Genomic DNA, 14330 nt, shown 5'->3' with positions numbered 1-14330 from the left:
GAACCTGGTGTCGCAAACCAACCCTCGGTTATATATCAGACAGATTCATTGAGGGGTGCAAAAGGTAGGTGGTTCGATCCTCTGGACGAGGGAGTCATACGTGAAAGATGGTACTTGTTGTTACCCTGCCTGGCGCTCGGGTTTAGGAAATGCGGCGACTGGTTGAGTGGAGTCAATTACTGTTTCTGAGTGGGGCATCCATGGTGCATCCATGTTAAGCTGCGGCACGGTATCTCAGTGGGCTGAACTGTAAGACCGGCGAAAGTGGACTTGTTGTACAAGCACGCCGCTACACAAGTGAAGTAAGTTTGGAATACCATGTGTTAATTAGTGACTATAAGTTAACGAATATGAAGCAGTGAATATAAGCGAATGAATATGAGGCAGTGAATATAAGCGAATGAATATGAGGCAGGGAATATAAGCGATATACTACGAGGCAGTGGATATGTGGGAAGACTCAGGAGTGTCAACTTGCCTGTATCAAAGTCTAGTTATCACCCTTGCCACATCATGCCGACTATCGCACGATTTTACAAATTAAATTTCGGTTCCGAAAACGTGGTCCCAGCCATCGCCTGTCGAATTTGTGTTTAAAATATTTTCAAAATTAAGCGAGGACAAATATTTTCGAAGTGGTTCAGTGTTAAATCAACACGCAAATGTACTTTTATATATTTGAGTTAAACCTTAAATATTATTTTCTTTTTAACTCGAATGACTAAACGCTTATCACGGCGTTGCAGTGCCCATAAGCAGTGCTATGTTTAGATGCCATCTGCTGTGCATGTCATGTTACAGCGATATGCAGCCATACTTGACACTGATAGCCAATATGCCTCTACAGCCTGTTTCCCTGGGTATTGCGGCACTGACAGTCATCTTTACTGCGGTATATTGTTATTGTTTTTGTCTGTCAGGGATGAAATCTCAAATCGGAATAAGAATTGCGATCTGATTAGAGTTAGAGTTTTCATCACAAGGGACACAACTCGTGTCCTACACGAGGTGGCACCACGATCGAGCCAAGACAATGTAAACTTGAAATGGCAAGGGTAGAATGTAGACTTTATTATAGGCTAGTATACACTCTTACCTTGGGAAGATGATGAATGCGAGGCAGTGAATATAATGTACCACTACCAGCAATATTCCAGGTATATCACGGGTGCCTGGAAACAATGAATTCTGGTCCAGGCAACCAGTGGTTGATAGCATGAACGTTGTAGGGCTACTGTGACACACAACCGGCCTGGTCACACATTGTATTCAACTGTTCCTGACTACTGACAATGTGTGTTACTAGCGGGGACGACTGTTCAACGTGACACAGTCAACGACTACACAGCCATCTGATGTTGCGCCGATTATTACAACATATGACTTACAAATGCTGATGAAGAAATCTGATGGTCTTGCAACGATCTTTTTAGTCATTATTTGATAATCAACAGTTGTCCTCTGCCTTTGTGTGTGTGTGTCTGTGTGTGTGTGTGGGACTTCACCTACACGGAACCAGTAGGTATACATAGGGTAGAGTAGGTCAGACACTGGGACTTCACCTACACGGAGCCCGGCCAGTAGGTATACATAGGGTAGAGGAGGTCGGGCACTGGGACTTCACCTACACGGAGCCCGGCCAGTAGGTATACATAGGGTAGAGGAGGTCGGACACTGGGACTTCACCTACACGGAGCCCGGCCAGTAGGTATACATAGGGTAGAGTAGGTCGAACACTCGGACTTCACCTACACGGAGCCCGGCCAGTAGGTATACATAGGGTAGAGTAGGTCAGGCACTGGGACTTCACCTACACGGAGCCCGGCCAGTAGGTATACATAGGGTAGAGGAGGTCGGGCACTGGGACTTCACCTACACGGAGCCCGGCCAGTAGGTATACATAGGGTAGAGGAGGTCGGACACTGGGACTTCACCTACACGGAGCCCGGCCAGTAGGTATACATAGGGTAGAGTAGGTCGAACACTCGGACTTCACCTACACGGAGCCCGGCCAGTAGGTATACATAGGGTAGAGTAGGTCAGGCACTGGGACTTCACCTACACGGAGCCCGGCCAGTAGGTATACATAGGGTAGAGGAGGTCGGGCACTGGGACTTCACCTACACGGAGCCCGGCCAGTAGGTATACATAGGGTAGAGGAGGTCGGACACTGGGACTTCACCTACACGGAGCCCGGCCAGTAGATATACATAGGGTAGAGTAGGTCGAACACTCGGACTTCACCTACACGGAGCCCGGCCAGTAGGTATACATAGGGTAGAGTAGGTCAGGCACTGGGACTTCACCTACACGGAGCCCGGCCAGTAGGTATACATAGGGTAGAGGAGGTCGGACACTGGGACTTCACCTACACGGAGCCCGGCCAGTAGGTATACATAGGGTAGAGTAGGTCGAACACTGGGACTTCACCTACACGGAGCCCGGCCAGTAGGTATACATAGGGTAGAGTAGGTCAGGCACTGGGACTTCACCTACACGGAGCCCGGCCAGTAGGTATACATAGGGTAGAGGAGGTCGGACACTGGGACTTCACCTACACGGAGCCCGGCCAGTAGGTATACATAGGGTAGAGTAGGTCAGGCACTGGGACTTCACCTACACGGAGCCCGGCCAGTAGGTATACATAGGGTAGAGTAGGTCGGGCACTGGGACTTCACCTACACGGAGCCCGGCCAGTAGGTATACATAGGGTAGAGTAGGTCGAACACTGGGACTTCACCTACACGGAGCCCGGCCAGTAGGTATACATAGGGTAGAGTAGGTCGAACACTCGGACTTCACCTACACGGAGCCCGGCCAGTAGGTATACATAGGGTAGAGTAGGTCGAACACTGGGACTTCACCTACACGGAGCCCGGCCAGTAGGTATACATAGGTTAGAGGAGGTCGGACACTGGGACTTCACCTACACGGAGCCCGGCCAGTAGGTATACATAGGGTAGAGTAGGTCGAACACTGGGACTTCACCTACACGGAGCTCGGCCAGTAGGAATACATAGGGTAGAGTAGGTTGGGCACCTTGTCTTCACCTGAACTTGAATGACGGGGAAGTATGCATTGGGTGAAAGTTGGCTTGGGTTTCATGAATCGATTAATATGATATTCACTCTTTGTTTTCTTCGTTTATACGAAGATTACAAGTCGCATGTTTATGAAATAATGCAAAGTAATCTCACTAACAGAAGACAGTATTTCCATACATTGCTACGACTGAACGTGTGTACATGCAACTTTATTATGGACTGCGATTCACCAGAGAGCGTTTGCTTCTCTGAAAATATTTGTTCAATCCTGTTTAAAAGCTAAAATGCAATTATATGATTATTTTGCACTTACAATATCCTTGAGCTATTACTCAGTTCATACCAACTGAAGACATGAGTCATTATATAATGTATGTACGGGATTATTTACAACACTATTTGCAAACACAAGTTTCTGACAATGTCCTTTCAGGAATCTGGTGAAATACTTTGAGAAAGTTACCGAGGGACGAAAAGGTCTGAAAATCCTCGTCCCCCTCTGTGCCACGACCTATGACCTCATCTGGTGAGTGAGTCTGTCAAATCAGCACATGAGATGCACCCACGCGTCTATCAATATAGGCTTCATAGGATTCCTTTGGCAATTACGTTATGCCAGCAGGCTCAGCCCCATTCAATCTACAGGTTCATGTTGAACCACATCAAAGATCGGGGTATTCATCTTGTTTCGTGGAACCTGTCAGAGGCACGGAGACCGTCAAAAACAATATTGGCAGCCTTTGGCAGCAGGGGCGAGAGACCGTTGTGTAGGTCAAGTTCTGCGACATCCCAGTTCAGGATGGAGAGGCATTTCTTTTGGGTGAGTGAGTTGGGTTTAACGCCGCTTTTAACAGTATTCCAGTTATATAACGGCGTGTCAGCTTAATGTGGAGGGGAAAGCCCAAAGTGATACAGGTCTCAGACGTTAACCACTTTGGTGAAACCCACGAGCACGGATTATGTGCTGACAACCCTTGAAACATAATCGGGGCGAATCGGACACACAAACATAGGTCTCAGGCGTACCCAAAGGGACGCAAATCTGCACAGCGAATCGCGACACCTAAGACGACAGGGCCACCCGTGTCCCCCGTTTCTTTTGAATTTGTATTATTAAGTATGTTCATTGCTTACTATCTAATTACACTAACCGCAATAATTATATAGACTCCCTGATATCGATGACGTTTCCGTTTAGGTTCTGTGAGCAAGGTCACTCCGTGGTTGGCGCTGATCTGGCCGAGAGCGCCGCACAGCGGATCTTCAAACAGTACAAGCAGGAACCTATAATTGAAGACGTCCCCAGTATCGCCGGGAAACTTTACAAGGTAATGACACCAGTCAGGAGACAGGTATGATACTCTTTGTTCACACAGAGGGTCTATACATCATCAATGACCTACACAGAGTCCTTTGTCTATGACACACATGCGCCGAGGTATGTAACGAGGTGTGTAACATTCATTACACACATGCTCCCAAACAAGGCATTGCTTGTATTATGGTCGACGTGACCCAACCTGACGTGTGTGTAAGGCCTTTCTTATATTTGAGGTCAACACTATCCAACTTACTCGTACAAGCAATGCTATACTTGTATTTGAGGTTGACACAATCCAACGCGAACGTGTTTGCATGATACCTTGTATTTGAAGTCAACACGATACAACGTGTTTGCAAGGCATTGATTGTATTTGAGATCCACAACACGCTCCAACTTGGACGCGTTGACATGGTCATGCCTGTATTGCAGGTAAAAGCGAACCAACCTGCAGGTGTTTGTAAGGCCCTGTTTGTATTTAAGGTCAGCACGATCCAACCTGCACGTGTTCATAAGGCCTTGGTTGAATTTGAGGTCAGCACGAACCAACCTGCACGTATTTGTAAGGCCTTGGTTGTATTTGAGGTCAGCACAAACCAACCTGCACGTATTTGTAAGGCCTTGCCAGCATTTGAGGTCAACACGAACAAATCTGCACGTATTTGTAAGGCCTTGGTTGTATTTGAGGTCAGCACAAACCAACCTGCACGTATTTGTAAGGCCTTGCTAGCATTTGAGGTCAACACGAACAAATCTGCACGTATTTGTAAGGTCTTGATTGTATTTGAGGTCAGCACAAACCAACCTGCACGTATGTGTAAGGCATTGGTTGTATTTGAGGTCAGCACGAACCAACCTGCACGTGCTTATAAGGTCATGCTTGTATTTGAGATCAAGACGAGCCAACCTGAACGTATTTGCAAGGTTTTCTATGTACCTCTTCAGTTCAGTTGATTACAATCACGACTTTATAACCATAGCAAAATAAAGAATTTAAGATACAGTTATCCAACCCGAATACAGAAAATCGTTGCGAAGATCTATGCCATGAGATCAGTTGGTATCCTGCACCGTCTTGTTCTTTTTCTACACAGAATGCAAGTGGCAACTTCAAATTCTATGTGGGGAACTTCTTTCGTTTTGATGAGTAAGTATTATTCAGACAATCGTTATTGTGATTTGAGCCCTGTCCTTTGAGTTTGAATAATAATGTGAGCATGACTATATGACATGTAATGCAATCGCATAGAAAAGGGGCGGTCGGGTAGCCTAGTGGTTAAAGCGTTCGCTCTTCACGCCAAAGATCCGGGTTCGATTCCCGACATGGATGCAATGTGTGAAGCCCATTTCTGGTGTCCCCCGCCGTGATATGCTGGAATATTGCTAAATACGGCGTAAAATCATACCCACACACTCATTCACTCGTGTAGATAAATCATGTGAATATCACTCTGTGGTACACAACAATCCCCTTCGGAAATATCGAAGCCGAAAGACTTTCAAATCACGCTTCACCATTATTTGATGCAACCTTCAGTTTGGGGGACATATTATTTAGATTTTTTGTTTAGATTCTAAAGAAACAGACAGACACTGCGTCCTTATTAACTGTAATCACCCTCGGATCAAACGGACTCGAATTTTATACCCCTTGCTGCACTATATTGCGAAATAAGTTTTCAAATTAACAATCACCATATATTATTTGAGGGATTCGGTGTAAGAATGTTTATATCCTAATGTTCGCTTCATCAGAGCTCAGTCCATCCGGAGCTGACAGTTTCCATGTTAGTGTTTCACTCCCTGCACCCAGGAATGACTCACTGAGGGGTTTTACTTGGACTCTCTGTCTCTCCCTCAGTTCTCGAATGACATATTTTGATAATTTTACTGTGTTTCTCTCAGACACTCCACAAATAACAGTAATCTGAAATGGTTTTAGTGTGTTTCTCTCGGACCCTCCACTAATTACAGTAATCTGAAATGGTTTAAGTGTGTTTCTCTCAGACACTGCACCAAGAACAGTAAACTGAAATGATTTTACCGTGTTTCTCTCAGACACTCCACAAATAACAGTAATCTGAAATGGTTTTAGTGTGTTTCTCTTAAACACTACACTAATAACAATAAAGCGAAATGGTTTTAGTGTGTTTCTGTTAGACACTCCACAAATAACAGTAATCTGAAATGGTTTTAGTGTGTTTCTCTTAAACACTACACTAATAACAATAAAGTGAAATGGTTTTAGTGTGTTTCTGTTAGACACTCCACAAATAACAGTAAACTGAAATGGTTTTAGTGTGTTTCTCTCAGACAGTCCACAAATAACAGTAATCTGAAATGGTTTTAGTGTGTTTCTCTCAGACACTCCACAAATAACAGTAATCTGAAATGGTTTTAGTGTGTTTCTCTCAGACAGTCCACAAATAACAGTAATCTGAAATGGTTTTAATGTGTTTTTCTTAGACACTCCACAAATAACAGTAAACTGAAATGGTTTTAGTGTGTTTCTCTCAGACACTCCACAAATAACAGTAATCTGAAATGGTTTTAGTGTGTTTCTCTCAGACACTACACTAATAACAGTAATCTGAAATGGTTTTAGTGTGTTTCTCTCAGACACTACACTAATAACAGTAATCTGAAATGGTTTTAGTGTGTTTCTCTCAGACACTCCACAAATAACAGTAATCTGAAATGGTTTGAGTGTGTTTCTCTCAGACACTACACTAATAACAGTAATCTGAAATGGTTTTAGTGTGTTTCTCTCAGACACTACACTAATAACAGTAATCTGAAATGGTTTTAGTGTGTTTCTTCCAGACAGTTCACAGATAGCAGTAATCTGAAATGGTTTTAGTGTGTTTCTCTCAGACACTCCACTAATAACAATAAAGCGAAATGGTTTTAGTGCGTTTCTGTTAGACACTCTACAAATAACAACACATTGGGATGATTTTAGTGTGTTTCTCTTAGACACTCCACAAATAGCAGTAATCTGAAATGGTTTTTGTGTGTTTCTCTCAGACAGTCAACTAATAACAGTAATCTGAAATGGGTTTAGTGTGTTGTTCTTAGACACTTCACAAATAACAGTAACCTGAAATGGTTTTTGTGTGTTTCTCCCAGACAGTTCACAGATAGCAGTAATCTGAAATGGTTTTAGTGTGTTTCTCTCAGACACTCCACTAATAACAATAAAGCGAAATGGTTTTAATGTGTTTCTGTTAGACACTCTACAAATAACAACACACTGGGATGATTTTAGTGTGTTTATCTTAGACACTCCACAAATAGCAGTAATCTGAAATGGTTTTAATGTGTTTCTCTCAGACACTACACTAATAACAGTAATCTGAAATGGTTTTAGTGTGTGTTTCTCCCAGACAGTTCACAAATAGCAGTAATCTGAAATGGTTTTAGTATGTTTCTCTCAGACACTACACTAATAACAGTAATCTGAAATGGCTTTAGTGTGTTTCTCTCAGACACTACACTAATAACAGTAATCTGAAATGGTTTTAGTGTGTTTCTCCCAGACAGTTTACAAATAACAGTAATCTGAAATGGTTTTAATGTGTTTCTCTCAGACCCTCCACTAATAACAATAAAGCGAAATGGTTTAAGTGCGTTTTTGTTAGACACTCTACAAATAACAACACACTGGGATGATTTTAGTGTGTTTATCTTAGACACTCCACAAATAACAGTAATCTGAAATGGTTTTAGTGTGTTTCTCTTAAACACTACACTAATAACAATAAAGCGAAATGGTTTTAGTGCGTTTCTGTTAGACACTCTACAAATAACAACACACTGGGATGATTTTAGTGTGTTTCTCTTAGACACTCCACAAATAGCAGTAATCTGAAATGGTTTTTGTGTGTTTCTCTCAGACAGTCAACTAATAACAGTAAACTGAAATGGTTTTTGTGTGTTTCTCTCAGAACCTCCACTAATAAAATTATACTGAAATGGTTTTAGTGTGTTTCTCCCAGACAGTCCACTAATAACAGTAAACTGAGATGGTTTTAGTATGTTTTTCCCAGACAGTCCACTAATAACAGTAATCTGAAATGGTTTGAGTGTGTTTATCTTAGACACTCCACAAATAACAGTAAACTGAAATGGTTTTAGTGTGTTTCTCCCAGACAGTCCACTAATAACAGTAATCTGAAATGGTTTTAGTGTGTTTCTCTCAGACAGTCCACTAATAACAGTAAACTGAAATGACGTTCCATGATTACACAAAACACTGATATGGTCATATTGTGTTTCTTTCAGATTCTCCACCAGTAAGAACACTGCGAATGTTTCACTGTATTCCACCCATAATGTCCACCTATAACAACACACTAAGATGGTTTTATTGTTCAAGGAATCTTGAGGGGAAGTTTTAAAATTACAAGCTGAGGTGGTTTTATTGTTTTTTATCACAGACACCGTGTGAATAATAAAACCCTGAGGTTGTCATACTGTATTTCCCTCAAACACTCCACAAATAACACTGTGATGGGTTTATTGTGTTCCAGGAATCTGGAGGGGAAGTTTGACTTCGTCTGGGACGCGGGGGCGATGTGTGCTGTAGATGAGAGGGACAGACACAAGTAAGTTATATTCCAGCTATATGACGGCGGTCTGTAAATAATCGAATCTTGGCCAGACAATCCAGTGATTGATGTCGTGGGCATCGATCCACACAACTGGGATACAATGACATGCATCAACCAAGTCAGCGAGCTTGACCTTCCGATCCCTATAGTCGCCTCTCACGACAAGCATAGTCGCCTTTTACAGCAAGCATGGGTTGCTGAAGACCTATTCTACCCCGGATTTCCACGGGTCGTTTAGTCAATGAATAGACGTATGATTTCGGTGCTTGATTCGATTCAAATTTTAATACTTTCTAAAACCATTTACAGTCGTACTTAAGTCTATGACGTGCTGTCTACAATGCAAAAGGTAACTGACAGTGTGAATATAGATACAAATCACCTCTGTGGTGGCTTGTATTCAAGGTACATGGACGCTGTCAGGGTTGTGTCTCACAAGTAACTGACAGTGTGAAGATAGAGACAAATCACCTCTGTGATGATTGTATTCCAGGTACATGACAACTGTCAGGGGAGTGTCTCACAAGTAACTGACGGTGTGAATATAGAGACAAATCACCTCTGTGATGGTTGTGTTCCAGGTACATGGAAGCTATCAGGGTTGTGTCTCACAAGTAACTGACAGTGTGAATATAGAGACAAATCACCTCTGTGATGGTTGTATTCCAGGAGGTACATGGAAGCTGCCTGGAGAGTGTCTCACAAGTAACTGACAGTGTGAATATAGAGACAAATCACCTCTGTGATGACTTGTATTCCAGGTACATGACAACTGTCAGGGGGGAGTCTCACAAGTAACTGACAGAGTGAATATAGATACAAATCACCTCTGTGATGACTTGTATTCCAGGTATATGACAACTGTCAGGGGAGTGTCTCACAAGTAACTGACAGTGTGAAGATAGAGACAAATCACCTCTGTGATGATTGTATTCCAGGTACATGACAACTGTCAGGGGAGTGTCTCACAAGTAACTGACGGTGTGAATATAGAGACAAATCACCTCTGTGATGGTTGTGTTCCAGGTACATGGAAGCTATCAGGGTTGTGTCTCACAAGTAACTGACAGTGTGAATATAGAGACAAATCACCTCTGTGATGGTTGTATTCCAGGAGGTACATGGAAGCTGCCTGGAGAGTGTCTCACAAGTAACTGACAGTGTGAATATAGAGACAAATCACCTCTGTGATGACTTGTATTCCAGGTACATGACAACTGTCAGGGGGGAGTCTCACAAGTAACTGACAGAGTGAATATAGATACAAATCACCTCTGTGATGACTTGTATTCCAGGTATATGACAACTGTCAGGGGAGTGTCTCACAAGTAACTGACAGTGTGAATATAGAGACAAATCACCTCTGTGATGACTTGTATTCCAAGTACATGACAACTGTCAGGAGAGTGTCTCACAAGTAACTGACAGTGTGAATATAGAGACAAATCACCTCTGTGATGGCTTGTATTCCAGGTACATGGAAGCTGTCAGGGGGGTGATGAAGCCCAGGTGTATCACAATGCTGGAGTTCCCCAAGGAAGGAGGTTCAGGTATTATTAGATGTTACATCTGGCAATTGTGACTGTCAGACACCTATTATTAGTTATCATATAGCCAAGATCTTCTAATTCGTTAGTATTTAGATATTATTATGAGAGTTTAACTGAATGGGCTTTTAACAGCCTTATCTTCTTGTTCAGTCACTCTTCATACAGCCTTAACGACTCGTGCATAGTTTGATAACGTTTGATGTAGTAATAGCTCTCTTATTCTTTCAGTTTTACATTAAAATGATTTCTTTCTCACTCATTGTTTTGTGTATGTTATACTGCCTGTTTTAGAACACCTGGGGCTTATTCCAAATTTAACAACAATATATCAACTAAAAATATATGTTGTTGAATAGATTCATATATTGTATCGAAAAGGTAAAATGTAGCTGCCGAGTCTTCCGAGTGCAGATCACGGTGGCAGTGTCTACTTCATTGCAGGGGCTCCCTATCATTTCAATGAAGAGCAGCTGAAAGAGTTATACGGTAAACCCTTCATTATACGCTTATGTTATGTTAGAAACACGGTGTCCAGTCGTCGAAGGCGCCGCAATTGCTGTGCAGAGTTGCGTTTCCCAAGAGTGTCAGAAACCTTTGATAGTGGATTCGAATCCCAGGTCGCCATGATTGTTTCTGGGCTGCCTGTCATGGCTACAGGGTTTCATTAAAGTAGTAAACATCTAAGACGTGCATCACTTCGTGCTTTTCTCCACAAGGGCGGAGCCAGTATTTCTAAAAGGGAGGGGTCAAAAATTCTCTCTCAGATAATGTTACTGTCTTAGATAATTTACTGAGGGTTGGGGTGGGGTGGGGGTGGAGGTGGTTTTGGTTTGTTCTTGATCCGCCTGTGATATCGTTCTACTCATACTTGCCGAAAGCGATTTTAAAATATGAATTTGTCTGTATCAACGATCATAATCTGTGAGATAGTCTGCACATTGTTTTTTACGCAGGCGACATTTGCGACGTGGAGTATCTGAATGAGTATGTGTACGACTTCAGCGAGGCCTTCAGCGGTGACGCTCAGAAAGACGCGATGCCTCAGGACTTCACAGAATATGACGTCAAGTCTTGTCTACAGACCTACTGTCTGCGGAAGAGGAACTAACTGCAATGGCAGTCTCCACCATCGCCATGAAATACATCTTGATTCTTTGAACAGAACACAAACGTTAAAACCACATACAGCATCTGGCTCGGGTGGAAGACCATAATAAATGCTAAAATCTTCATTAGAAATGGTAATAAAATATGATAATAGAAAATTGGTTGATTTTGTCCCCGAGAAGAGACTTGCGACAGACCTTCGGTGATTTTACAGTAGCTTCTTCTGATATAACCACACTACTTCACAACTTTCGGGACAATGCCATTCCCAGGACCCATGCTTACAACGTCTCCTGCCAACTCGTGGTGTGATATCACTGAAACACTGCTTTGAACGGCTTACAAACACGCTCACTCACTCACACCCTCATCCTGTAGACTTGTGTAGGTTTTCATGTGTACGAGGTTGATCAAGTAATCGAGGGTTCAACAACATGTTAAGATGTCAGGACCGTCTCCGTGTCTCGTTAACAGAGGGTCTGCCGGGAGAGCGCAAGGTCGGTAGTTCGATGCCCGGTCGCGTCATATCAAAAGACGTTAAAGTACTGGTCGGGTCGCAGTCAGTATAATGTGTCTGAGCACTATATGACCGGCACACACACACACACACACACACACACACACACACACACACACACACACACACACACACACACACACACACACACACACACACTTTCCCCCGACTACTACTGCTACTACTAAACTACTACTACCACCACCACAACCACCACCACCACTGCTACTACTACCACCACCACTACTACTACTACTACCACCACTACTACTACTACTACTGCGACTACGACTACTACTACTACTACCAGTACCACCACTACTACCAGTACCACCACCACTACTACTACTACTACCACCACTACTACTACTACTACTACTACCACTACTACTACTAGGATAGGATAGGATAAGTTTTATTCCATACTGAAAGGCCTCAGGCCCATAGTACAATTCTGTTTTCGGGAGTGGTTACAGATCCGTTTAACAGGTCATATTCTAATTAACATAGCATGATAAAAGAACATTGATAGATTTTTTAGAGTATCTTTATCAGTTGTTGACATGATCGTTGTAAATCTTTGTATAGTGGGATGTACATAACCAGGCAGATCAATATATTTTCTTCTAAGGTGGTCGTATTTTGGACAAACTAACAGAAAATGAAACTCATCTTCAATCACATTTAAATCACATTGCTCACATATTCTCAATTCTCTGTCTATGTTTCTATGCCTGCCTACTTCGAACCTAAGTCTATGAGAGCTGCATCTAAATTGTGCTAAACTTATTCTAAACCTTTTAAAGTTAATGTCAAACAAATAGTATTCTGGGGAAATTGTTGTCTTGAAAAGCTTGTAATAATTGCATTTTTCTGAACTTAAAACCTGCGATGCCCATTTTTGCAAGTATATATCCTTAAGTCTTTGGCGTAAAGAAACTAAAAATGAATCTGGATTGTTTGGTACACATTGATTACGCCAAACATACCCATAGCCGCAATCATTTAAAAACGACTTTACATCATATACCCAATTGCGGCTTCCATGTTTTTCATACAATAACATCATATTGTAACATTTTCTAGGTAATCTATCAATAGGCATTTTAAGAATCTTGAACCAATACATGAGAATTCTAATATGCTGAAATATCTAAAGTGGTACACGTCCACATTCACCATATACCATAACACTCGATGTAGAGTTTTTTACGCCAAGGAATCGTTTACAAGCATATAGATGGACCAGTTCAATAGTTCTGTATTCAGTATGCCCCAGACCTCTGCTCCATATAAAAGAATTGGAGTAATTTTTGTATCAAATATTTTAAAAAAGGTTTGATATGAGAGATCAGTGAACGTTTTCAAACTATGTAAGATTCCCATTAGTATCTTTTTTGCCTGCATTGCTGCATTACTGGCGTGGTAATTCCACGTTAATCTGCCTGTGAAGGTTACTCCCAGATATTTATAAGAAGTGACAATTTTTAACGGTTGTGAGTTGAAGAACCATTTTTCCCTACTTGATAGTTTATTTCCCTTTTTGAAAACTAACACTTTCGTTTTCTGAGTGTTCACTTGGAGTTTACAATTAGAACAGTACAGCTCCAGTTGATCTATCAAATTCTGTAAACCTTTTATCGTACTAGAGAACAGGACTATATCATCAGCAAAAAGCAACAGAAATATCTTAACAATATCTGGATGCAGCTGTATACCATCCATACAATTTTCCTTAATTTGTGCAGCTAGTTCATTAATGAAAAAACAGAACAGAAATGGGCTAAGAATACAGCCTTGACGTACACCAATGTTACATGTGAAAACATCAGAGTATATTCCCCGATTTTTAACACATGACTTTACATTTTGATAAATATTGCATAATAGTTTACCCATTTTATTACTCACCCCATTTGAAAGAAACAATGACCACATTATATTTCTGTTTACAGAATCAAACGCTTTTTTGAAATCAACAAAAATTGCATAAAATTTTCCACCTTTTCTCTGCATGTATTTGTGAATAATCGCATTAAGTACGAAAATATTATCCGTGGTTGAATACCCTTGTCTAAAACCTGCTTGTTCTTCCGAAATTTTATCTAATGAATCTGACCAAAAAGTGAGCCTTTTATTAATAATAGAAACAAATATTTTGCTAAAAACACTCAGAAG

At 41.8% G+C, this 14330-nt stretch overlaps 1 protein-coding gene across 1 annotated transcript; it reads left to right on the top strand.

The window, feature by feature from the left end:
• The first annotated feature begins 835 nt into the window (after positions 1–835).
• Positions 836–11695, top strand: LOC139479369 (thiopurine S-methyltransferase-like). The gene is made up of 9 exons (XM_071262228.1): positions 836–860; positions 1585–1642; positions 3478–3570; positions 4243–4372; positions 5460–5512; positions 8898–8972; positions 10452–10528; positions 10970–11014; positions 11482–11695. The coding sequence occupies exons 1-9, from the start codon at positions 836–838 to the stop codon at positions 11634–11636; spliced, it is 711 nt and encodes a 236-aa protein (XP_071118329.1). The 3' UTR covers positions 11637–11695.
• The last annotated feature ends 2635 nt before the right edge of the window (positions 11696–14330 follow it).

Source organism: Haliotis cracherodii, unplaced genomic scaffold (genome assembly GCF_022045235.1).
Source record: "Haliotis cracherodii isolate W230 unplaced genomic scaffold, xgHalCrac1.p SCAF_4, whole genome shotgun sequence".
Classification (NCBI taxonomy): domain Eukaryota; kingdom Metazoa; phylum Mollusca; class Gastropoda; order Lepetellida; family Haliotidae; genus Haliotis; species Haliotis cracherodii.
This window is presented reverse-complemented; position numbering and strand designations above follow the sequence as displayed.

Coding starts and splice junctions, on each gene's coding strand:
- LOC139479369 (XM_071262228.1), top strand. CDS start 836: ATGCCTCTACAGCCTGTTTCCCTGG. Junction 1,643..3,477: donor ACCTACACGGAGCCCGGCCA/GTAGGTATACAT, acceptor ATGTCCTTTCAG/GAATCTGGTGAAATACTTTG. Junction 10,529..10,969: donor CCCCAAGGAAGGAGGTTCAG/GTATTATTAGAT, acceptor ACTTCATTGCAG/GGGCTCCCTATCATTTCAAT.